This window comes from Rutidosis leptorrhynchoides, chromosome 2 (genome assembly GCF_046630445.1).
Source record: "Rutidosis leptorrhynchoides isolate AG116_Rl617_1_P2 chromosome 2, CSIRO_AGI_Rlap_v1, whole genome shotgun sequence".
NCBI classification, from domain to species: domain Eukaryota; kingdom Viridiplantae; phylum Streptophyta; class Magnoliopsida; order Asterales; family Asteraceae; genus Rutidosis; species Rutidosis leptorrhynchoides.
Window position 1 is genome coordinate 698,051,905 of NC_092334.1, and position 22,912 is coordinate 698,074,816.

At 31.9% G+C, this 22,912-nt stretch overlaps 1 protein-coding gene across 1 annotated transcript; it reads right to left on the reverse strand.

The window, feature by feature from the left end:
- Nucleotides 1–16,856: 16,856 nt before the first annotated feature.
- Nucleotides 16,857–20,302, reverse strand: LOC139894110 (protein HEADING DATE REPRESSOR 1-like). Its single transcript, XM_071877315.1, has 3 exons — nt 20,055–20,302; nt 17,912–18,237; nt 16,857–17,157 (listed from the first exon to the last, which is right to left on the reverse strand). Exons 1-3 carry the CDS (start codon nt 20,152–20,154, stop codon nt 16,951–16,953), a joined length of 633 nt encoding a protein of 210 aa, XP_071733416.1. The 5' UTR covers nt 20,155–20,302; the 3' UTR covers nt 16,857–16,950.
- Between the last annotated feature and the right edge of the window lie 2,610 nt (nt 20,303–22,912).

A 22,912-nucleotide genomic window follows, 5' to 3' on the forward strand; every position in this document is an offset into this window, starting at 1 on the left:
CGTACTGCGTTTATAGTAATATGGACGGGTCGTTTCATATTCCAACGGTGTTAAATTTTGATTTGATTATTATTTCATGTTATTTCAAGTTAAGCATATCACTATTTGTATAATATGTAGTAATCAATCCCCATATACAAGCCCCATTTCGACTTTACTATAACAAAATTCTTTAAAGGATCCCGCGAATTCACGGGTCTTTGCCTAGTTATTTACTTATAAAACACTTTTAATATGTGTAAACTATGACACTAAAAACTACAGAGTAGTTGATTTATAGATCACCAAAAAATAGTCATACACTACTAAATAATAATCTAACATATATTGTAATAGATAATAGATAATGTATGACTATTTTTGATGGTGTACAAATCACAAACCAATTAGATCAATTTTTTTTTTTTTTTTGAACGGCAATGTCAAATGTGATGGTGTGGCAATGTCAAGAAGTGAAGTTTTTTAATAGGGATTGGGGAGTGTTAAATTTGTGATGGGTGATATGGTAAAATATTATTGAAAGTTGGGTATAAAATATATAATTTAGTAATATAAAAATTAATGGAGAAATCTGATTGGTTAAAAAAATTCTGGCGCCTACCTTTTTTTCGTCAGATTTTTAACTGACCCTCCGAAAGCGTCACGGGTTACGCTGTGACGACCCGGGAAATTCCGACAAAATTTAAACTTAATCTTCATATGGTTTCGACACGATAAGCAAAATCTGTTAAACTGAATCCCGAAAACTTTGAACTGTGTTCATGTAATCAATTACCCTTTGACTATTCTCGACAATTCGCGAACCAATTGTGTGTAGATCAATGTGTGTATATATATATTATATATATATATAGTAATATATATATATATATATAAATATTCTATATCCGATAAAAGATATTATATAATAAATATATTACATACTTATTGAATATTACATTAAATTAATTACAAGTAAAGTATAGTTGTTATACCTATTACATTCATTTTATTAATAATAATATTAATATTAGTATCGGTATTAATATATATATAAAATTTGATACATTCAATTTGTTATATTATTACTACTAATATTATTGTTATCATTATTATTATTATTATTATTATTATTATTATTATTATTATTATTATTATTATTATTATAATTGATATAATTATTAGTGATTTATTTTTAATAATATTAATAATATTATTAGTATATTTGGTGATGAATTAAAAAGAGAAATATTTATACAATCTGTATGAGTTCTCATCGAATTTTCTTGCCTTACTTTCCTTATCCCCGTTTGATTGAAAGCATTGGGGAATCAATTAACAGTTACTAACAAAAATCAGATTCATGATCCTTTCAATCCTTATTTAATTCCTTGTTTGAAATTATCAACAATCAAAAACAGTTAAAACGTACGACTGATTTTGTACATATCGAAACCAGTTTACAATACCAACAAATTCTGTTGAACGTCATTACCTACTTTTAAATTCTTCTTTCTGAGTGAATCAATCTGTCGACTCCATGATCACTACAAAACAATATTGATTGCTACATACATCATTCAATAGATTGTTACACGTTTCCTTCGATATCATTCAATCTACTAGTAAATATTTTATATATATACACACTTATGAAGGGGAGAACACAAAAACACTTCCCCTACAAACCTTTCAACACAATATGATATTGCTAATTTTTCACCACCTTTCTTGTTTTTTTTTCCCTTCGGTTTGTCTCGATTTCAAACACCAACGCAACACAATCTCCACCACCTGCAAAATAGTTGACACTCTCTCTCCCATTGCTTTTACTTCTGTTTCTTTTCGATTCAATGTAAACCATAACACCACACGTTGTGTACTGCTGCAATCTGTTTTCTGTTTTGATTGAACTACAACCACCTTCGTTGCATACCACTATAACTCACCACCTTCAACAACCATTAAACTATCACTACCACCAAAGATTGTATTCGTTCAATAAACCAAATCGTCAAACCCTACAACACCAAACCACCACCTTTTCATCTCCTTCACAATATAAATATAACACATAACAACACCATCATCAACTACTCCTCCTGTTTCTACAGCTACTTGACTGTGTTCAGGTTTAAGCAAAATGAAACCCACTTGTTTTGATTAAGTACTGCGACTACTACTGAGGTAAACAATGAACTTTGGGCTGCTGTGTGTTTCTACTCAAAGCAAACAAGATATATTGTTAATATAGTAATGAAACAAGAGAGGTTAGTGGCCGACTGACTTTAGGGGAAGGAGTATATATATTATCACATAAATGACTTTCCAAGTTATATACACTTGCTTTAGGAAAATGATTTAAGAAATAAAGAGAATGATGATGTTGACTGTGGGATCGTGACTCACAGGAAAAAGAAAAGAAACTATATTTTTTTGTTTGCTTTGAATGTGGACCGTGATTTGTGGAGTTGGTACATAATCGAGATTGTAGTTGCCATGATTAAATTGGTTGAACACCACTTTGATTAAAATAAGAATTGTGAACTAACGATGAGACCAAAAATCAATTATGAAGACGACTATAACGTTCCCTCCTGTTCGTTGTTTTATGTTCGGTTTTTTTCAATTAATCACACACAAAAATAGCCCCAAGAACCCACCTTTATTATATTATGGCAGCTACAGGTCTTCTTTCTATTTTCTAATCGAATTGAAACCACCACACATAGGATTGGGCTACACAAAATGGACTTCTAGATTGGGTTCATTTCTTATATAATTGAGTTATTCTATTTTGTTGGGCCGAGACTAGCAATTCTGTTGGGCCGTGGAGACATGGGCTATCGGTTGTTAATGATAACAATATGGTGAGGATAAAATTCATTAATAATAAATGATTATGATTAATTAGAATTAAGAAAGTGATTATGATAATTTCGGGTTAGTAAGAGTTAACGATGAGGATGATGAATATGGTAATAATGATGACGATGGTGCTAAGTTAAGATGATTAGATGATTTGGTTTAGTTGATATCGATAATGATTCTAGATATGGGCGCCAGTTGATATTGATATGGTGATCGAGATGATATAAATCAAAGATGAGTTAGATGATAGAGTAAGAATAATGAAGCCGAGTTTAATGATCGAAATCATTTTGTAGGACTACTTCTTTTGAGGTAGTTTACTTGTTATTCATTATTATTATTATTATTATTATTATTATTATTATTATTATTATTATTATTATTATTATTATTATTATTATTATTATCGTTATTATTAAACTTAGCATTTTATTTAAAAACTACAAGTATTATTATATGTATCATTATTTTACAATCATTAATATTATTTTTTTTCTAACAATATTTTTATCATCATTATTTTGATTATCATTATTATTTTGATTATTATTATTGTAATTATTTTTATTATTAAAAATTATAACTAATATTGTTATTATTATTATAAGCTAATACAACTTTTATTAATATATAATCTACCAAATAACAATTAGTTACATAAAATCATATTTAATACATATAACATATAATTTACTAAAATAGCAAATATATCACTAATAATATAAAACTTCATTCGATTTCAATTATATGTGTTAATATAGATATAAATGATATAGGTTCGTGAATCTGAGGCCAACCCTATACTTGTTCAATGCCGTCATATGTATTTTTACTACAAAATACAGTATGGTGAGTTTCATTTGCTCCCTTTTTAATTGCTTACGCAATATATATTTTTGGGACTGAGAATACATGCGCTGTTTTTACAACTGCTTTATTAAATGCTTTTGAAATATATTTTGAACTGCGAATACATGAAATTCTTTTATAAATGTTTGACGAGATAGACACAAGCAAAACATTCCTCGAATGAAATATTATGCAGTCAGAAGTTTTGCGGATTATTGTTGAATTATGTGGACATGATAATTGCCACCATTGAATTATGTGGACATGATAATTGCCACCATTGAATTATGTGGACATGATAATTGCCACCAATTGATGTGAATGTTATGTATCGAGAGAATGATTTTATACACAGGTTATGTGTATGTTATTTTTGTGCACAAGATATGTGTACGGTTACTATGATTTATGAAAATGGTTTCGTACACGAGAAAGATGTACTGTATTTAAAGATATAGCATGTACATTACAGGTGGGTATAGGATTCGGGCCCATTTGTACCATGCAGCATTTAAATTTTGTGGTCTATCAAAATTGATGAATTTTATTGTTTTAAGATAAACCTATGAACTCACCAACCTTTTGGTTGACAATTGAAAGCATGTTTATTCTCAGGTGTGAAAGAAATCTTCCGCTGTGCATTTGCTCATTTACTTGGAGTCGTTTATGGCATATAGAAGTCAGTTCATCGCGATGGTACCAGATGTTATTGTATTCGTTCAGAAGGATTTGGACGGGTCCTTTCAGTTGGTATCAGAGCGGTGGTCTTAGTGAACCGGGTCTGCATTAGTGTGTCTAACTGATAAGTCGTTAGAATGCATTAGTAAGTCTGGACTTTGACCGTGTCTGCATGTCAAAAGTTTTGCTTATCATTCTGTGTCGAAAATTTCCTGCTTATCATTCATAGAGAATCATTTGCTTATCATTCTTAGTCTAGACACATCTTACTGCATTGATTGCATAAATAGTGTATAGACAAAAATTCATATCTTAGCGTATCCGTTACTGTAAACCTTGCCTGACATATTTCGTAAATTCCTCCGTATTCTATGAAATCTTTTGTTCTATATATATAGATATTCTATATAATTAGAATACCATCCGATAGCCGAAAATCATTTCATACCAAAAAAAAAAACCCCTTTACTCAATCGTACGAAATGGAACTCGCCACTAGTTCAAATTCTTCGGAACCCGACAGCTATTCCGACATGGATGTTCACCTAACTCCGGAAGCAGCGTCACCAAAATGAATTAACCAATCAGCCATCTCCAATTCATCTGATGGGTTCGTAGTCTACTAAATCATTAGAAACAAGAAGAAGGTGATCCCTTCCATCCACCACATTCCCCTCTTAGTGAAGAACTTGAAACACTTACCTGTAAACCTGTTCGTGATACTATTTTCTCTCATTTCCAGAGTATCTCGCCACGATTATATTCAATCCACAATTCTAAACCTTATTCATCCGCTCGTTCCGACCGACAATCATACCGGAATAATGGAAGAAGTCAACGAGCTTCCCGCTTGAGTAATCAGTTGGAAAACGTGGTGCAAAACCTACCAGCTTCAGCAACAGCATCGGCAACATCCGCAGCACAAGTCTCAACACTACACGCCTCAAACTCACAGTCTGTACCTCCAGCATAATTATCATACTACATGATGTCCTACATCGATTATCTTCGTTCTACATGATGTTCTACATCATTTATCTTCGTACGACATGACGATTATGTAATCTCTAATGTTCTAGAGATTATATATTATATATTCTTGTACTAACGATAAATCAAATGAGACTAATATCATATTAACTCATTAAATCCATGATTACATCTGAAGAAAATATATATGTATATATGTTTTCATAAAGGTTGTAATTAAAAATTCTGTTGTACAAACTGTTAATGGTGAAATTATTTTAACGGGTAGGTAATACCCGAGGAAATATTTAATTTTCATATTAACATGTTATACTGTACATTCTTCGAATCTGATTCAACAGTCATTTACTATCCTACTTACATCTAAAAAGATACGAATCCGTTCACACCAGAATAACCATTTTTATTCAATTTCATATTTGGATTTTGACTTATCAGAATCCAACAAGTGGCATAATGAAGAAAACATTTGACAAAATAAAATTTGTTAGAAACAAACAAATTAACTATGAGAAATTTTGTTAAGAATTCACGCTAACTGTTCCTAGCTAATTGTTCCTAGCTAACTGATTACATTTTATTTATCGCAATTTAATTATCGCAATTTACATTCTCGCAATTTTATTTATCATCATTTAATTTCTGTTATTTATTTTACGCACTTTAAATATCGGGACACGTATACAAGGTTTTGACATATCATATCGACGTATATATATATATATATTATTTGGAATAACCATAGACACTCTATATGCAGTAATGATCGAGTTCTCTATACAGGGTTGAGGTTGATTCTATAATAATATATATACTTCGAGTTGTGATCGAGTCTGAGACATGTACACGGGTCACGATACGTATTAATTAATTCGAATATTATATATTAAACTATATATGAATTATTGGACTGTTAACTGTGGACTATCGACTGTGGACGAATAATATTGGACAATTAAAATGAATTAAAATACTGATTATAACATATGAAACTAAATAATTCTTCAAGTTTGCCACTTGATTTCATCTTAAACCTCATTTGTACCTTGACGATTACTATCTGCGTTCAAACCTTTCATGATTCATGAAAACACCTCAATCAAGAGGATGAACCAACCGCACTTCATCTACGTAAGAAGAGATTGATGCATATAGTTATGCATTTGAAAACACTCGGAACCTGAACAAACGTTTAACACGTATCTGTGCTAGCTCCTTTGGCGTTATTATTACCGAAAGTAACTTTGCAATCCCTTTCCAAATTAGCCAATTTTGTCACAGCTTCAGCAAATCAACTTCAACTTCTCATTCGAATGAACTCTGCTATAACTTTGATATATAAGTTCGCCTTTCGTCATCGTTACCGGGGAACCGTTTATATCCCACCACATTAACAGTAAACTTACCAACAACTTCGTTGATCTTTGACTTTCTGAAAAGTTATTATATTTATTGCAACCCTATCATCTACTCATCTACATCTGATAACGAGAATTACCATACCAATTACCGAGAAATAGCAATCAGTATTTTGAATCTTGCAATGTCTCTACATCAACAGTTAAATGTATACATATAGCATTTATCTCTTGGAATTAAGATTTTCCATTCCGAAACCCTAAAAAGCACCCAGTCTGCGAATTAATACTCTGAATTTTGAAAAGTTGAATGAAGCAACAAAAACTGTAAACGACCTCAACAGTCAAAAGTTGATGATAAAGAATTGTATGTTGGCAAAGCTCAGAAAAAGTTTAAAACTGAAAAACTGATTGAGCAAACTACGAAGGAGTCTCTGAACAAATCACAAGGTCTAAACTTGAACATTAAGAATCCTGATGATTCTGTTTCTGATGAAATCTTTAGCGAATACCTTGCTTCTGACTCCAAACTCTTGCGGACAAATTTTTCTTCACCATCCTTCGATATTAGAAATTCCAAGATATCATCGTATATTTCATTATAAATATCCTCCATATTTCTGAAGATATTTTCATAACTATTCATATCTGAAATCATAAATCTCTTCGTGTTACATCATATAGAAACTGTTAGTTTCTATATTCTGTAAACTTTCGAGCTTAAAATATGAATGTTATTGAAGTAATGTTGGGAACTGATGCATGAGTTTGTATAATATAATGACACTTGATCAACGTGATTATATTACAGTAGGTCATGCTGAGTTTCTAATGGAACGTGATGATTCATAGATCATAACGTCATCATGTGCCATGTTACATAACTCTTTCATTCTGCTTAACTTCTGAACATATCAAGAAAGTATATTCTTGATAGTTCTATTCTCAGTGATTCTGGTAATTTGACAAATCAAATCGTGCTAATACATTAGTTCTTATTTAGAACACGATGTTTATCCAAAATTCCATACTTACGAATATTGGACCGTTACTCGCTTTATTAGAGGTCGGGAGGATAATAAAAAGGCAAAGAGCTCCAAAATATAAGAGAAAATATAAAGTCCAATAACAACACGGAGGTTACAAACCATGGATATTAATACGAATAGCAATATAAAGACACGGTAGAATTAAGAATAATATCACCCCAAGGTACTAGTAGGAGTAAACAGATTTTTCTGGTGGAAGATTGAAAAGAAGGATGACAGAAGTGATAATTAGAAAAAAAAAAATATCAAGGAATAGAACTGAACTAAGAATTTTCACAATCTTTTGGATGTATGAATTAAGAAACAAAGTATAGGAATGGTGAGAATAATGGAACGGAAGAGTTAATTTATAATGGAAATATCAGTCAGAGTAATCGAGGCAGATCACCGTAATTAATTATAGAGATCTTAATTTCCTTAAATCCTGAAGAATCGGATCTTATAGATTTCCAAAATTTTTTCTAAATCCTTTGAACTTCGGAGATCAATCATGTCTACGTCAAAATATATGATAAGATTTTACTTTTTCATTTCGTTCTTTTGTGATAGCTTCACTCGTACTCTCCATAAAATCGAATTGATATAGCTATATTACTCAATGATGATAAAACTCTATTTATCAGCTCATATACGTCATAAAAACATTTTTATTGTTAACCATGACCACCTCGCTCAAATTTCGGGACGAAATTTCTTTAACGGGTAGGTACTGTGACGACCCGGGAAATTCCGACCAAATTTAAACTTAATCTTCATATGGTTTTGACACGATAAGCAAAATCTGTTAAACTGAATCCCAAAAACTTTGAACTGTGTTCATGTAATCAATTACCCTTTGACTATTCTCGACAATTCGCGAACCAATTGTGTGTAGATCAATGTGTGTAAATATATATTATATATATATATAGTAATATATATATAAATATTCTATATCCGATAAAAGATATTATATAATAAATATATTACATACTTATTGAATATTACATTAAATTAATTACAAGTAAAGTATAGTTGTTATACCTATTACATTCATTTTATTAATAATAATATTAATATTAGTATCGATATTAATATATATATAAAATTTGATACATTCAATTTGTTATATTATTACTACTAATATTATTGTTATCATTATCATTATTATTATTATTATTATATTATTATTATTATTATTATTATTATTATTATTATTATTATTATTATTATTATTATTATTATTATTATTATTATTATTATTATTGATATAATTATTAGTGATTTATTTTTAATAATATTAATAATATTATTAGTATATTTGGTGATGAATTAAAAAGATAAATATTTATACAATCTGTATGAGTTCTCATCGAATTTTCTTGCCTTACTTTCCTTATCCCCGTTTGATTGAAAGCATTGGGGAATCAATTAACAGTTACTAACAAAAATCAGATTCATGATCCTTTCAATCCTTATTTAATTCCTTGTTTGAAATTATCAACAATCAAAAACAGTTAAAACGTACGACTGATTTTGTACATATCGAAACCAGTTTACAATACCAACAAATTCTGTTGAACGTCATTACCTACTTTTAAATTCTTCTTTCTGAGTGAATCAATCTGTCGACTCCATGATCACTACAAAACAATATTGATTGCTACATACATCATTCAATAGATTGTTACAAGTTTCCTTCGATATCATCCAATCTACTAGTAAATATTTTATATATATACACACTTATGAAGGGGAGAACACAAAAACACTTCCCCTGCAAACCTTTCAACACAATATGATATTGCTAATTTTTCACCACCTTTCTTGTTTTTTTTTCCCCTTCGGTTTGTCTCGATTTCAAACACCAACGCAACACAATCTCCACCACCTGCAAAACAGTCGACACTCTCTCTCCCATTGCTTTTACTTCTGTTTCTTTTCGATTCAATGTAAACCATAACACCACACGTTGTGTACTGCTGCAATCTATTTTCTGTTTTGATTAAACTACAACCACCTTCGATGCATACCACTATAACTCACCACCTTCAACAACCATTAAACTATCACTACCACTGAAGATTGTATTCGTTCAATAAACCAAATCGTCAAACCTTACAACACCAAACCACCACCTTTTCATCTCCTTCACAATATAAATATAACACATAACAACACCATCATCAACTACTCCTCCTGTTTCTACAGCTACTTGACTGTGTTCAGGTTTAAGCAAAATGAAACCCACTTGTTTTGATTGAGTACTGCGACTACTACTGAGGTAAATAATGAATTTTGGGCTGCTGTGTGTTTCTACTCAAAGCAAACAAGATATATTGTTAATATAGTAATGAAACAAGAGAGGCTAGTGGCCGACTGACTTTAGGGGAAGGAGTATATATATTATCACATAAATGACTTTCCAAGTCATATACACTTGCTTTAGGAAAATGATTTAAGAAATAAAGAGAATGATGATGTTGACTGTGGGATCGTGACTCACAGGAAAAAGAAAAGAAACTATATTTTTTTTGTTTGCTATGAATGTGGACCGTGATTTGTGGAGTTGGTACATAATCGAGATTGTAGTTGCCATGATTAAATTGGTTGAACACCACTTTGATTAAAATAAGAATTGTGAACTAACGATGAGACCAAAAATCAATTATGAAGACGACTATAACGTTCCCTCCTGTTCGTTGTTTTATGTTCGATTTTTTTCAATTAATCACACACAAAAACAGCCCCAAGAACCCACCTTTATTATATTATGGCGGCTACAGGTCTTCTTTCTGTTTTCTAATCGAATTGAAACCACCACACATAGGATTGGGCTACACAAAATGGACTTCTAGATTGGGCTCCTTTCTTATATAATTGAGTTATTCTGTTTTGTTGGGCCGAGACTAGCAATTCTGTTGGGCCGTGGAGACATGGGCTATCGGTTGTTAATGATAACAATATGGTGAGGATAAAATTCATTAATAATAAATGATTATGATTAATTAGAATTAAGAAAGTGATTATGATAATTTCGGGTTAGTAAGAGTTAACGACGAGGATGATGAATATGGTAATAATGATGACGATGGTGCTAAGTTAAGATGATTAGATGATTTGGTTTAGTTGATATCGATAATGATTCTAGATATGGGCGCCAGTTGATATTGATGTGGTGATCGAGATGATATAAATCAAAGATGAGTTAGATGATAGAGTAAGAATAATGAAGCCGAGTTTAATGATCGAAATCATTTTGTAGGACTACTTCTTTTGAGGTAGTTTACTTGTTATTCATTATTATTATTATTATTATTATTATTATTATTATTATTATTATTATTATTATTATTATTATTATTATTATTATTATTATTATTATTATCGTTATTATTAAACTTAGCATTTTATTTAAAAATTACAAGTATTATTATATGTATCATTATTTTACAATCATTAATATATTTTTTTCTAACAATATTTTTATCATCATTATTTTGATTATCATTATTATTTTGATTATTATTATTGTAATTATTTTTATTATTAAAAATTATAACTAATATTGTTATTATAATTATAAGCTAATACAACTTTTATTAATATATAATCTACCAAATAACAATTAGTTACATAAAATCATATTTAATACATATAACATATAATTTACTAAAATAGCAAATATATCGCTAATAATATAAAACTTCATTCGATTTCAATTATATGTGTTAATATAAATATAAATGATATAGGTTCGTGAATCTGAGGCCAACCCTATACTTGTTCAATGCCGTCATATGTATTTTTACTACAAAATACAGTATGGTGAGTTTCATTTGCTCCCTTTTTAATTGCTTACGCAATATATATTTTTGGGACTGAGAATACATGCGCTGTTTTTACAACTGCTTTATTAAATGCTTTTGAAATATATTTTGAACTGCGAATACATGAAATTCTTTTATAAATGTTTGACGAGATAGACACAAGCAAAACATTCCTCGAATGAAATATTATGCAGTCAGAAGTTTTGCGGATTATTGTTGAATTATGTGGACATGATAATTGCCACCATTGAATTATGTGGACATGATAATTGCCACCAATTGATGTGAATGTTATGTATCGAGAGAATAATTTTATACACAGGTTATGTGTATGTTATTTTTGTGCACAAGGTATGTGTACGGTTACTATGATTTATGAAAATGGTTTCGTACACGAGAAAGATGTACTGTATTTAAAGATATAGCATGTACATTACAGGTGGGTATAGGATTCGGGCCCATTTGTACCATGCAGCATTTAAATTTTGTGGTCTATCAAAATTGATGAATTTTATTGTTTTAAGATAAACCTATGAACTCACCAACCTTTTGGTTGACACTTGAAAGCATGTTTATTCTCAGGTGTGAAAGAAATCTTCCGCTGTGCATTTGCTCATTTACTTGGAGTCGTTTATGGCATATAGAAGTCAGTTCATCGCGATGGTACCAGATGTTATTGTATTCGTTCAGAAGGATTTGGACGGGTCCTTTCATACGCCCCGTTGTGGGTGTCAGGGGCGTCAGGGACTTGCCAAGTGAGATGCCACCTAGATTTTTGGGGCATGAGAGGTGGTGGGTGATGTCCCATTATATATGGTCTTAGAAATTGAAAACTATCGTTAATAAAGTTCAACTTTATGTTTTTGCAGTGTGGTTCACCAACTTTAGAATGGGGATCATGTACACCGATGTAGCACATGAAAACACATGTACCATTTCAGCATTTAAATCCTACACCTAAGCTCATTTTTGTACTCGCAGAATTAAACTTAACACCTTACACCTTACTCATCATAACCTAAACATTTTGTGGGATTAACAAATTAACAAATTTATTCATTAATCGGTTTTTGATCACGACCCGGCTTAATTAATATTATTATTAATATTAATATTAATTAATACTTATATTATTTTATTTTATTTTAATTAACCCTTACATACTAAAAGGCATGCAAAATGCCGTCGTTTCAGCTATATCAGATTTTCGTTTTGAGTTTACGTTCACATTACAAACGATCCATCAATTTCGCCTATATTTACAGAACAACCCCTCAAGTTTACACTTTTTCAGGGGTAAAAACTGTAAATATATAAAATAAACTAATTTCACCCGAATTTATAACCGGCCCTATCTTCTCGCTCGGTGCGATTTAAATTTTTCCGAGACCACCGTTCAACTCGAAAAATTCTTGCGAACCCAACGGGACTAACTATACGCGAAACGGGCACTTCTCAAAAAAAAACGCTAAACACAACGACAGCCCGTATCTTCCCGCTCGCCACGAGTTAAAACCCTTATATACTAAAAGGCATGAGAAATGTCGTCGTTTCAGTTATATCAGATTGTCGTTTTGAGTACGTTCACATTAGAAACGGTCCCTCAACTTCGGCTATATTTACAGAACAACCCCTCAAGTTTACACTTTTTCAGGGGTAAAAACTGTAAATATATAATTTTATTAAAATAAAATAAACTAATTTCACCCAAATTTATAACCGGCTCTATCTTCTCGCTCGGTGCGATTTAAATTTTTTCGAGACCACCGTTCAACTCGAAAAATTCTTGCTAACCCAACGGGACTAACTATACGCGAAACGAGCACTTCCCAAAAAAACGCTAAACACAACGACAGCCCGTATCTTCCCGCTCGCCACGAGTTAAATTTTTTCGACGGCAGGGTCAGACTCGAAATAATTTTATGAACAAAACGAAACTAACCACTTTCGAAACAGACATTTTTTAAAAAACGCTAAACACAACGACAGCCCGTATCTTTCTGTTCGCCGCGAGTTAAAATTTTCCGACAGCACCGTTACACTCGAAAAAATTTATTGAACAAAACAACCCTAACTACGTTCGAAACGGATACTTTTTAAAAAACGCTTAACACAACGACATCTAAAACGGCGCTTAATACATAGGCCGTGTTCCCCTCTGTAAATACACAACACTACGTTAAATATGAATACGCAGGCCGAAAACCCCCGCTGCAACGCGCGGGCCGGTCCGGACTAGTTTTATATACTAAATGTAGTGGGAATGTGTGTAGTTTCAGTTATATCGGATTGTAGTTTTGAGTTTGCGTTCACATTACAACCGGTCCCTCAACTTCGGTTATATTTACACAACGACCCCACAAGTTTACACTTTTTAGGGGTTAAAACTGTAAATATATAATTTTATTAAAATAAAAGAAACTAATTTCACCCGAATTTATAACGGGCCCTATCTTCTCGCTCAGTACAAGTTAAATTTTTCCGAGACCACCGTTCAATTCGGAAAAATCTTACGAACCCAACGAGACTAACTATATGTGAAACGGACAATTTTTAAAAAAAACACTAAACACAACGACAACCAGTATCTTCCCGCTCGCCACGAGTTAAATTTTTCGACGGCAGCGTCAGACTCGAAATAATTTTATGAACAAAACGAAACTAACCACGTTCGAAACGGACACTTTTTAAAAAACGCTAAACACAACGACAACTCGTATCTTTCTGCTCGCCGCGAGTTAAATTTTTCGACAGCACCGTTACATTCGAAAAAATTTATTGAACAAAATAAAACTAACTACGTTCGAAACGGATACTTTTTAAAAAACGCTTAACCCAACGACATCCAAAACGGCGCTTAACACATGGGCCATGTTCCCCTCTGTAGATACACAACACTACGTTAAATATGAATACGCAGCCCGAAAGCCCTCGCCGCAACGCACGGGCCGGGCCGGACTAGTTTTCATTATTAAGAACGTAAGTTGTTACAATCAAGATCCAAATCTTGCTTAACTTGATAAGTAGGGACACGGGCGAAGCCATGTAATGTGTAATGGGGGCCCGTGACCTCACTCATCAATCTTGAATTCCACTAGTAAACTAGTCTATATAAGGTATGATGTTTGGACTATAAGTAAATGACCCCCATTAACTTATCTAGTAGTCCAATAGTTTGTGTCCCCTTAATTTATTCAGGAGCGCAGTTGGAGTTTTTGAAGCCTAGGTGTAATTTCATACTTGTTAATTATCAGCCCATGTCATTAGAAAATTAAAAGTACTCGTCTAATATAAACCAAGTTAATATACGTTCCCAATATCGTAAAATCTCATACTTTACATCATGTTAATTTAGGCTTTTCGTGGCTGCTGATTTAATTTATACTTTAAGCACGTCTGATGAATCAATTATCATAATGTGGACATTTAAATTTAATTTATTATGTGGACATTTAATCATAATGTGTTAATTAAAGTTGTGGACATTTAATTTATTATGTGGACATTTAGAACGTTGGTAAAAGTATATTCAATAACCAATCGATTGATATAAACTTTTATCGTATAATATTTAATACAAACAAAAAATACTTAACGTCAAAATTAGAAATGAAAGACTTATAAAGCCAAAACATGACTATTAATATGAAACGAGTGAGTATTATTTGTGACCCCAACCATCAAATATTCTGGCTCCGCCCCTGTAGGAACGTAGGGTCACCATATTCGAATGTAACCTTTTATTTATTTATTTTTGTTTTCCTGTTAAAACAATGAGTATATGAATATATTTTATGCAATACACTATGTACTTTGATTTTGACTTGGTCACTGGGTTTGACTTGGATGGAATTTATTACTCTACAAACAAGTAATTAACAGCAAATCTACTATGGAGTATAAAAGATTAAACTTCGAGGAACGTTACTCTACCAAACGATTCACAATATAAAATACACAAAATGATGTGGTTAATGATATTAACCAATCACAATCGAGACAGATTTGGCCAGCATCTTGCGATCAGCGCGTCTGACTTCCCGCCCGCAAGATGTAGTCGACCAAAATCATCCAGTTCTCACGCCCATAACTTTCTTCTCGACAACGATCAACTTATCACACCTAAACACGCCATTTAAATAATAATGACAGTAGAAATTTAAAGCGATCAAACCGAATAATAGGTTAAACCGAGCTTGTGTTTTAGACAATTCATGTAAATAGATTATGTACTGTCGGGCTTGAACAATTGTCCGAAAGATAATCAGAACAAAGAGACATTATTGCGCAAAATGACAATGTATGTGTGTTTATCGCTACAAAAAGTGTGTGGTGTGTTTATGCAAACCCTAATGGCTCCTATATAAAATGAAAACTATACCTTTAAGTTTGCTCCCACTTCACTGTAGGATAGATTATAAATCCTTTCAGATTTTTACACCAAAAAAAGTTGCTAAGATACGCTATCACATTCACCATTAATTCATTTCGAACACACCTTAGCACGTTTTAAAGTCCTTGTCAAAAACTACTAAACCCATTAATTAGTTTTTAATATATATCATCTATCTTATATTAAATTGTGTATGAAACACACTTTTTGTAATCAATTTTTCTAATAAAAATTTTGTGGCTCAATCATTTACCTTAAGCACCAAGGAAAGAACATTGACGCTCGAGTTTCAAATGAAAAACCATCACTATTTTTTGGCTTGAACAAACATGTCTTTAGTCTAGGCCTATAGGGTCATTATAATTCCATCAAACGAAATTTTGAGGTTGAAGATAGGGTTTCGATACTCGGAATGTATAAGTAGAATTATTATTACTCAGACAGCTTAATTCGGGTTATTCATGACTTCATTTCTAGCTTTTTTCTGGTTAAAGTTTATAGTGAAGTTTAAACATGACACATCTCATGGGGATATTAAAACACTTAACTACACTAGGCTATGTTGGTATGGTTTTTGAGGGTTCCAATACACGTTATTACACCTAAACGTGCGAGTCTACGTTGTTCAACAAATAATAACTGAATTTTATGCTTACATAGAAATCTTTTTGGATTGGAGGATGAAACATCCAAGAACAGGAAAACGATCCACGGTTGTGCATCATGGCTACATGTTTCTAACAAATAAACAACATTATACAGAATGATTATTATTTCAAGTAATATATATGATACAGTTGGGTAGTTTCATTTACACTCTATAATATAATCATTTACACTCGGATAATATAATCATTTACACTCGAATATATATAGACACAAATATATTACAGCAACACAGAACAGAATGACTCATCCTTATAATTCTACCTTTACAAGACGAACTGGTATTATAAAATGTAAAATAAATATACTTACGGTTCCTGTGGGGCATCCTCATCATCCATATTTTCAGGGTCCTGAAGCATATTCATCAGCATATCAACCTGATTCTGTAGCATTTTATTCTGTCGTTCAACCTCTGCACGTTTGCTTCGTTCATCCAGCAACTGCAGTTGAAGGTGTTCAAGGACACGCGAATCCTCTTCCAACTGCTCGTTTAGCCCATTAATTTCTCTGTCCTGTTCCGTATAACCATATTAAGATGCAACAAATTTTACTATTGGCAGATTGCATAAAAAAGTTCAAAACTTGGTCAACTCACGTTCCAGCTGACCAACTTTTGTTTACCCCTAAGAATAGTCATATAGCAACATAATCATCTTAATGTCACACACTGATAAACGTACTTTCTAGTACGTCCCAATTTGTTCGCTAAACTTGGTATAAAGTATTCCATTTAGTCATTTTACCGCCAACTAATGTGACCATGGACACTTCAACTACGCTTAATGACCAAAATGGAAGATACTGTAACATCAATACGAATGTAGAACATTGAGTTACGTATGTTGTCATTTTATGATAATACCCAAGAACCATCAAGCTATTAAGGTAATATTCTAAGTCAGCTGGTTTCTAAAAGTCAAGAAAAAAAATTCAACGTTGTCGAATTTACCAACAATGTCAATGTTATCATCATAATCAATCATTTTTGTAAACCAGTTTCCACCAGATTACCTTATCATCTCTTTTAAACCTCTATTTAGGTGTGGTGTCTTAATTTGGGTTCTATTTTTACCTAGAATGGGTCAAATGGTAGATTTTATGAACTTAATTCACAAGCAAACAAGGCTAAACAGACTAACAAGTGTTCCGTAGGTAATTTTCGTAACCAAGGATAAGTACGACTAGACCCATTCTGACCCAATTTCCTTCTCCGCCCATGTTGCCACCTCTATTGATATACATAGAACAAGTGCAAAGTAACGATACCTTTCTGTTCATTTCTTGTACTGCGATTCTTCGCATACTTTCAACAACATCCACATTTACAAGCTTCCGTTTCTTTCCGATTAGCCACCCACGAGGGTAACTAGCAGAGTCAAAATCAGGTGGGGGGAGTATAGATTCAGCCGAAGGTCTTCTACCACTCAAATCCATTATTGGTTCCAGAGGCTCAAACAGAGCCTTACGTTTCTCGGACAGAACCGTTGGTGGGGTTGACTCTTCCATTTTTTCATCAGTGAGTTGCTCTTCTTTATTTTCAGGTGTCTTATCAGCCTCATTTGCTATGTCCTTGTACAAATTCTTTGCACTAGCTACAACCAGAAACTGCTACATTAATTTATTAATGTATATAACAATAAACGAATAGTCGTAACGATACGAACCTATTTCACATCACATTGAGTAAATCGATTCACAAAAACAAGAATGTGTCAGTCTTTTGTCCTAATATCTAATGGGAAAAAGACTTGTAACCAAAAAGAAGTTGAAGAATAAAGCCAGGACAGATTCATAAAAACTCACCCATATCATATTTTTCGTCATCCCATGTACCAAACACTTGAAAGACACAAATAAAAGCCGGCTACCTATCCCTGTTTTGTTGGGATTATGGTATAAACAACAAAGCCAAGTCAAACTTCATGGGCTTGGGTAATGAACAAATATGGATTATTCAGTTGCTAAAGCATTCCATGTTCCACCAGATCAAAACACATGGATGTTTGCGCCAATTTTGACCTTTTCCTAAGAGCACGCGGTGTCCACACCGTTTTTTCATCGTCGGTCATAATGGACACCGAAATCGACCGTCGGTCGACACCGGGTCGGCGTCGGTTTTGGCTTCGGTTGTACCGACGGTGAGAAACTAGCCTTTTTTTATTTTATTTTTGAAAACTAGCCATTAGGAGCATATAATAACTGAAATGGACACTGAAATCGACACCAAAATGGACACTGAAATCGACCACTGTGGACACCTCCACCATGTCACTGAAAGTCAATTTCGGCTTCCATTTTGGACACCGAAATGGACACTGAAAGATAGATATGGACACATTGTGCTCTAATGTAATGTATATAGCGAAAGTATGTATCTAGCCAAAATCACTCACCGCTTATAATTATAAATAATAGTCATCAAATTATGAATATGTATAATCCATATTTGTTTAAAGGGTTGCCTTCTCAGTTGCATAACATTGTTCTAATGTTATCTCAGTATCCACAGGTTAATAAGATTTGGAGTATTCTTAATAGGATTGTTGTTGCTGCTAGTGTTTATCATATTTGGCATGAACGAAATTGTCGTATTTTCAAACATAAGGAAAGATCAGATGATAGCTTATGTGAGGAGATCACTAAGTATGTCAAGTTAAAGATGTTGACTTTTAAAGTCAAGAATTCGGGTGCTGTATTGAAAGCTGCCAAAGTTTGGAATTTAAGATGGGCTAACGATAGATTTCATCTTGTTTAGTTATGGGTGTTTGATTTAGTTTGTATCTGGATTCTTGCTGTTTTTGGTTTTGTTGTGGAGGGCTTTGGGTATATCCAGCCCTTTTGTATGTTTGAAAATTAATATATCTTTTCCTTTGCCCAAAAAAAAAAAAAAATTTATGAACATGTATAGATGTTCATGAAACGTACATGTTGAAACATTCATATTGTAGTCAAGTTAGATCAAATCATTCACGGAGTAACTCAATTATATTATAGTTGTTATCATTCAAAAATTTACTCAAATTATGCTCAAAATAACTCACAAAGGGTCTCAATTATTCTTGTAAGCACTCACAAACTGTCTCAAATTATGCTCATTATTATTCACTAAATCACTCAATTATCATTCACAAATATGCTTAATAATGGTCAAATTTGCACAACTACGCTCAAAATCATTCACATAATTACTAATTACACTCATTATCAATCAGAAAAATGTCTAAGTCATGCTTACAATTACTCAGTTATAATCAGTATCAATCACAAACAAGTCAATTACGCTCATAATCAGTCAACAGATTAGTCAATTACGTCCAAAATTAATCATAAACTTACACAATTAACCTGAAAATCATTCAAGAAACTACATAATTTCTTCAAAAAATAACTCAATTAGGCTCCAAATCACCTGATCTCTTTCTAGATTTCCAAAAAACAGGAGTGGAAGACACCGGAGAGAATCCGTTAACTATATTCGTCTCCGTCTTCTTATGATCATCATTTTCCATTAATCCGTCACAATCTGCAACTTAACAAAACAAAAATCGATAAAAATTTAAAATTTATTTCTACAAAGATTATATATATTCTCTAAGAACCTAAACAAGAACACACGCAGTTAGCGGTGGTTGTGGGTGTGTAAGCTGAGTTGTTGAATTATGTAACGTACATATGTTGCTCACAAACACTACATGACAATTAATTTTGTAACGATGATATTAATAAAAAATGGACGGTCAAGATTTATTCGTGGGGTCTTTAAATTGTAGTACACGGTGGAATGTTTTTCTCACATTTTATTTAAGGAATTTTTCAATAAATTAATTTTACGGAGCATGTGGGAAGAAGAGAATGACTATAATGCCCTTTGCTGACAAATTGGAGGGATCCTTTTAAATGGCCTATTTGGGAATTTCCCATTTTTTATTTTGTAATTTTGATTAGCGAGTAGACCTCGTTATGAACGAGCAAATTAGCTCATCATAGTAGGGATGACAATGGATCGACTATGAATCGGATGAGCTTATATCCATATCCATATTCATTTAATTTTTAAAATCCATATTCATATTCATATCCATTTCAATATAATTCATCTATTCATATCCATATACGTTGGATTAGACGATTTAATATACATCCGTTGGATATTCTGTTTATATAAAAAAAATCTTATCTTATTATGAAATTAAATTATCAAAGTATTTCTAACAAAGATTTGTAATATATGTAAGAATCATGAATTTTATACTATTCACATAATTGTATCATCACACTTAATCTTTTCGATAAGATTATAAAGGTTTATAGTGTACCTATATAATACTGCGTATATATTTAGGTATATATGTGTATATATATATATATATATATATATATATCCACTAATTTTTCACACTAATCATATCCATATCCATATCCACTTGATAAGGCTAAAAAGGAACATATATTTCATAGCAATATCCCTCCTAAATAATAGGTTTTCATATGTAATTGTATTATATTTTCATTGTAATTGTTTAAATAAATAAGTGCGAAGACAAAAGGCGAAAACAAAGATTTGAAGACACAAACGTCCAAAAAGCTCAAATGTTCAAGATACAATTCAAAAGGTTCAATTTATTGATGAAAAACGTCTAAAAATGACAAGAGTACAAGTTACAAAACGCAAAGTACAAGATATTAAATTGTACGCAAGGACGTTCGAAAATCCGGAACCGGGACATGAGTCAACTATCAACGCCCGACGCAACGGACCAAAAATTACAAGTCAACTATGCACAAGAATATAATATAATATTTAAATAATTATATAAATTATTTATATATTATATATATTTAAAAATTATGTCGACAAGCTATGAGACAAATGATCCTGAGCTGGATTTTCAAACTCCGCGACTCGCGGAGTTTGAAGGCTAAAAACTCCACGACTCGCGGAGCTGTCAGAAATCAAAACTCCTATAAAAGGTCACGAATTCAACGAGTAAAAATAACATAATAATAATAATACTCCGTAGTATAATATAAATAAATATATATATAATATATATATATATATATATATATATATATATATATATATATATATATATATATATATATATATATATATATATATATATATATATATATATATAGTATAGATTAGTGTTATATTAGATTAGTTAGGGTTATGTAAAAGTTATTTTTACGGGTTTTGAAGTCGAAGTTCTGTCCGTGTAAACACTACGCGATAAATACTCAATGTAAGTTATGTTCTCTTTTTTAAAATTAATGTCTCGTAACTAAGTTATTATTATGCTTATTTGAGCCGAAGTAATCATGATGTTAAGCTAAATATTAAAGACGGGATAATTGGGTTTTGTACCATAATTGGGGTTTGGACAAAAGAACGACACTTGTGGAAATTAGACTATGGGCTATTAATGGGCTTTATATTAAATTAACGATACCTCGTTAATTTAATATAAAGGTTATGATTTGACGTATCAATATATAACCACATACGCTTAATCGGACAAGATGGGCGGGATATTTATAAGTACGAATTATTGTTCATTTGACCGGACACGGGGATGGATTAATAGTCAATGGACTCATTAAAACAGGGGTGGATTACATTCAACGGTAATTGGTGTAATTGTTAACAAAGTATTAAAACCTTGGTTTACACACAGTCGATAACCTGGTGTATTCATTAAGCAAAGTATTAAGACCTTATTACAGTTCGAATCCCCAGTTAGTTGGAATATTTGACTTCGGGTATAAGGTTAAATATGCCGAGCAGTTTATAATTATGACCGATGAACTATTATGGACAAAAACCAGATAGGTTTCAAATACATCCAGGACAAAGGACAATTAACCCAGGACAATAAATTAAAATCAAAACGTCAAACATCATGGTTACGGAAGCTTAAATAAGCATAATATATTTTATTTCATATTTCCTCGTACTTTTATTTATTGTCATTTTAATTATTGTTATTTATTTTATATTGTTATTTAAATATCGTCATTTACTATACGCTTCGCTTAAAATATAAATCGACAAACCGGTCATTAAACGGTAAACCCCCTTTTATATATTATTATATATAATTATATATATTTTGTACAAATATAGTTGTTTAAAAATATAGTGTGCAATAAGCCCGCTCCCTGTGGAACGAACCGGACTTACTAAAAACTATACTACTCTACGATTAGGTACACTGCCTATAGTGTTGTAGCAAGGTTTAGGTATATCCCATTTGTAAATAA

Coding starts and splice junctions, on each gene's coding strand:
- LOC139894110 (XM_071877315.1), bottom strand. CDS start 20,154: ATGGAAAATGATGATCATAAGAAGACGGAGACGAATATAGTTAACGGA. Junction 18,238..20,054: donor GAAATCTAGAAAGAGATCAG/GTGATTTGGAGC, acceptor TTCTGGTTGTAG/CTAGTGCAAAGAATTTGTAC. Junction 17,158..17,911: donor TACAAGAAATGAACAGAAAG/GTATCGTTACTT, acceptor TATACGGAACAG/GACAGAGAAATTAATGGGCT.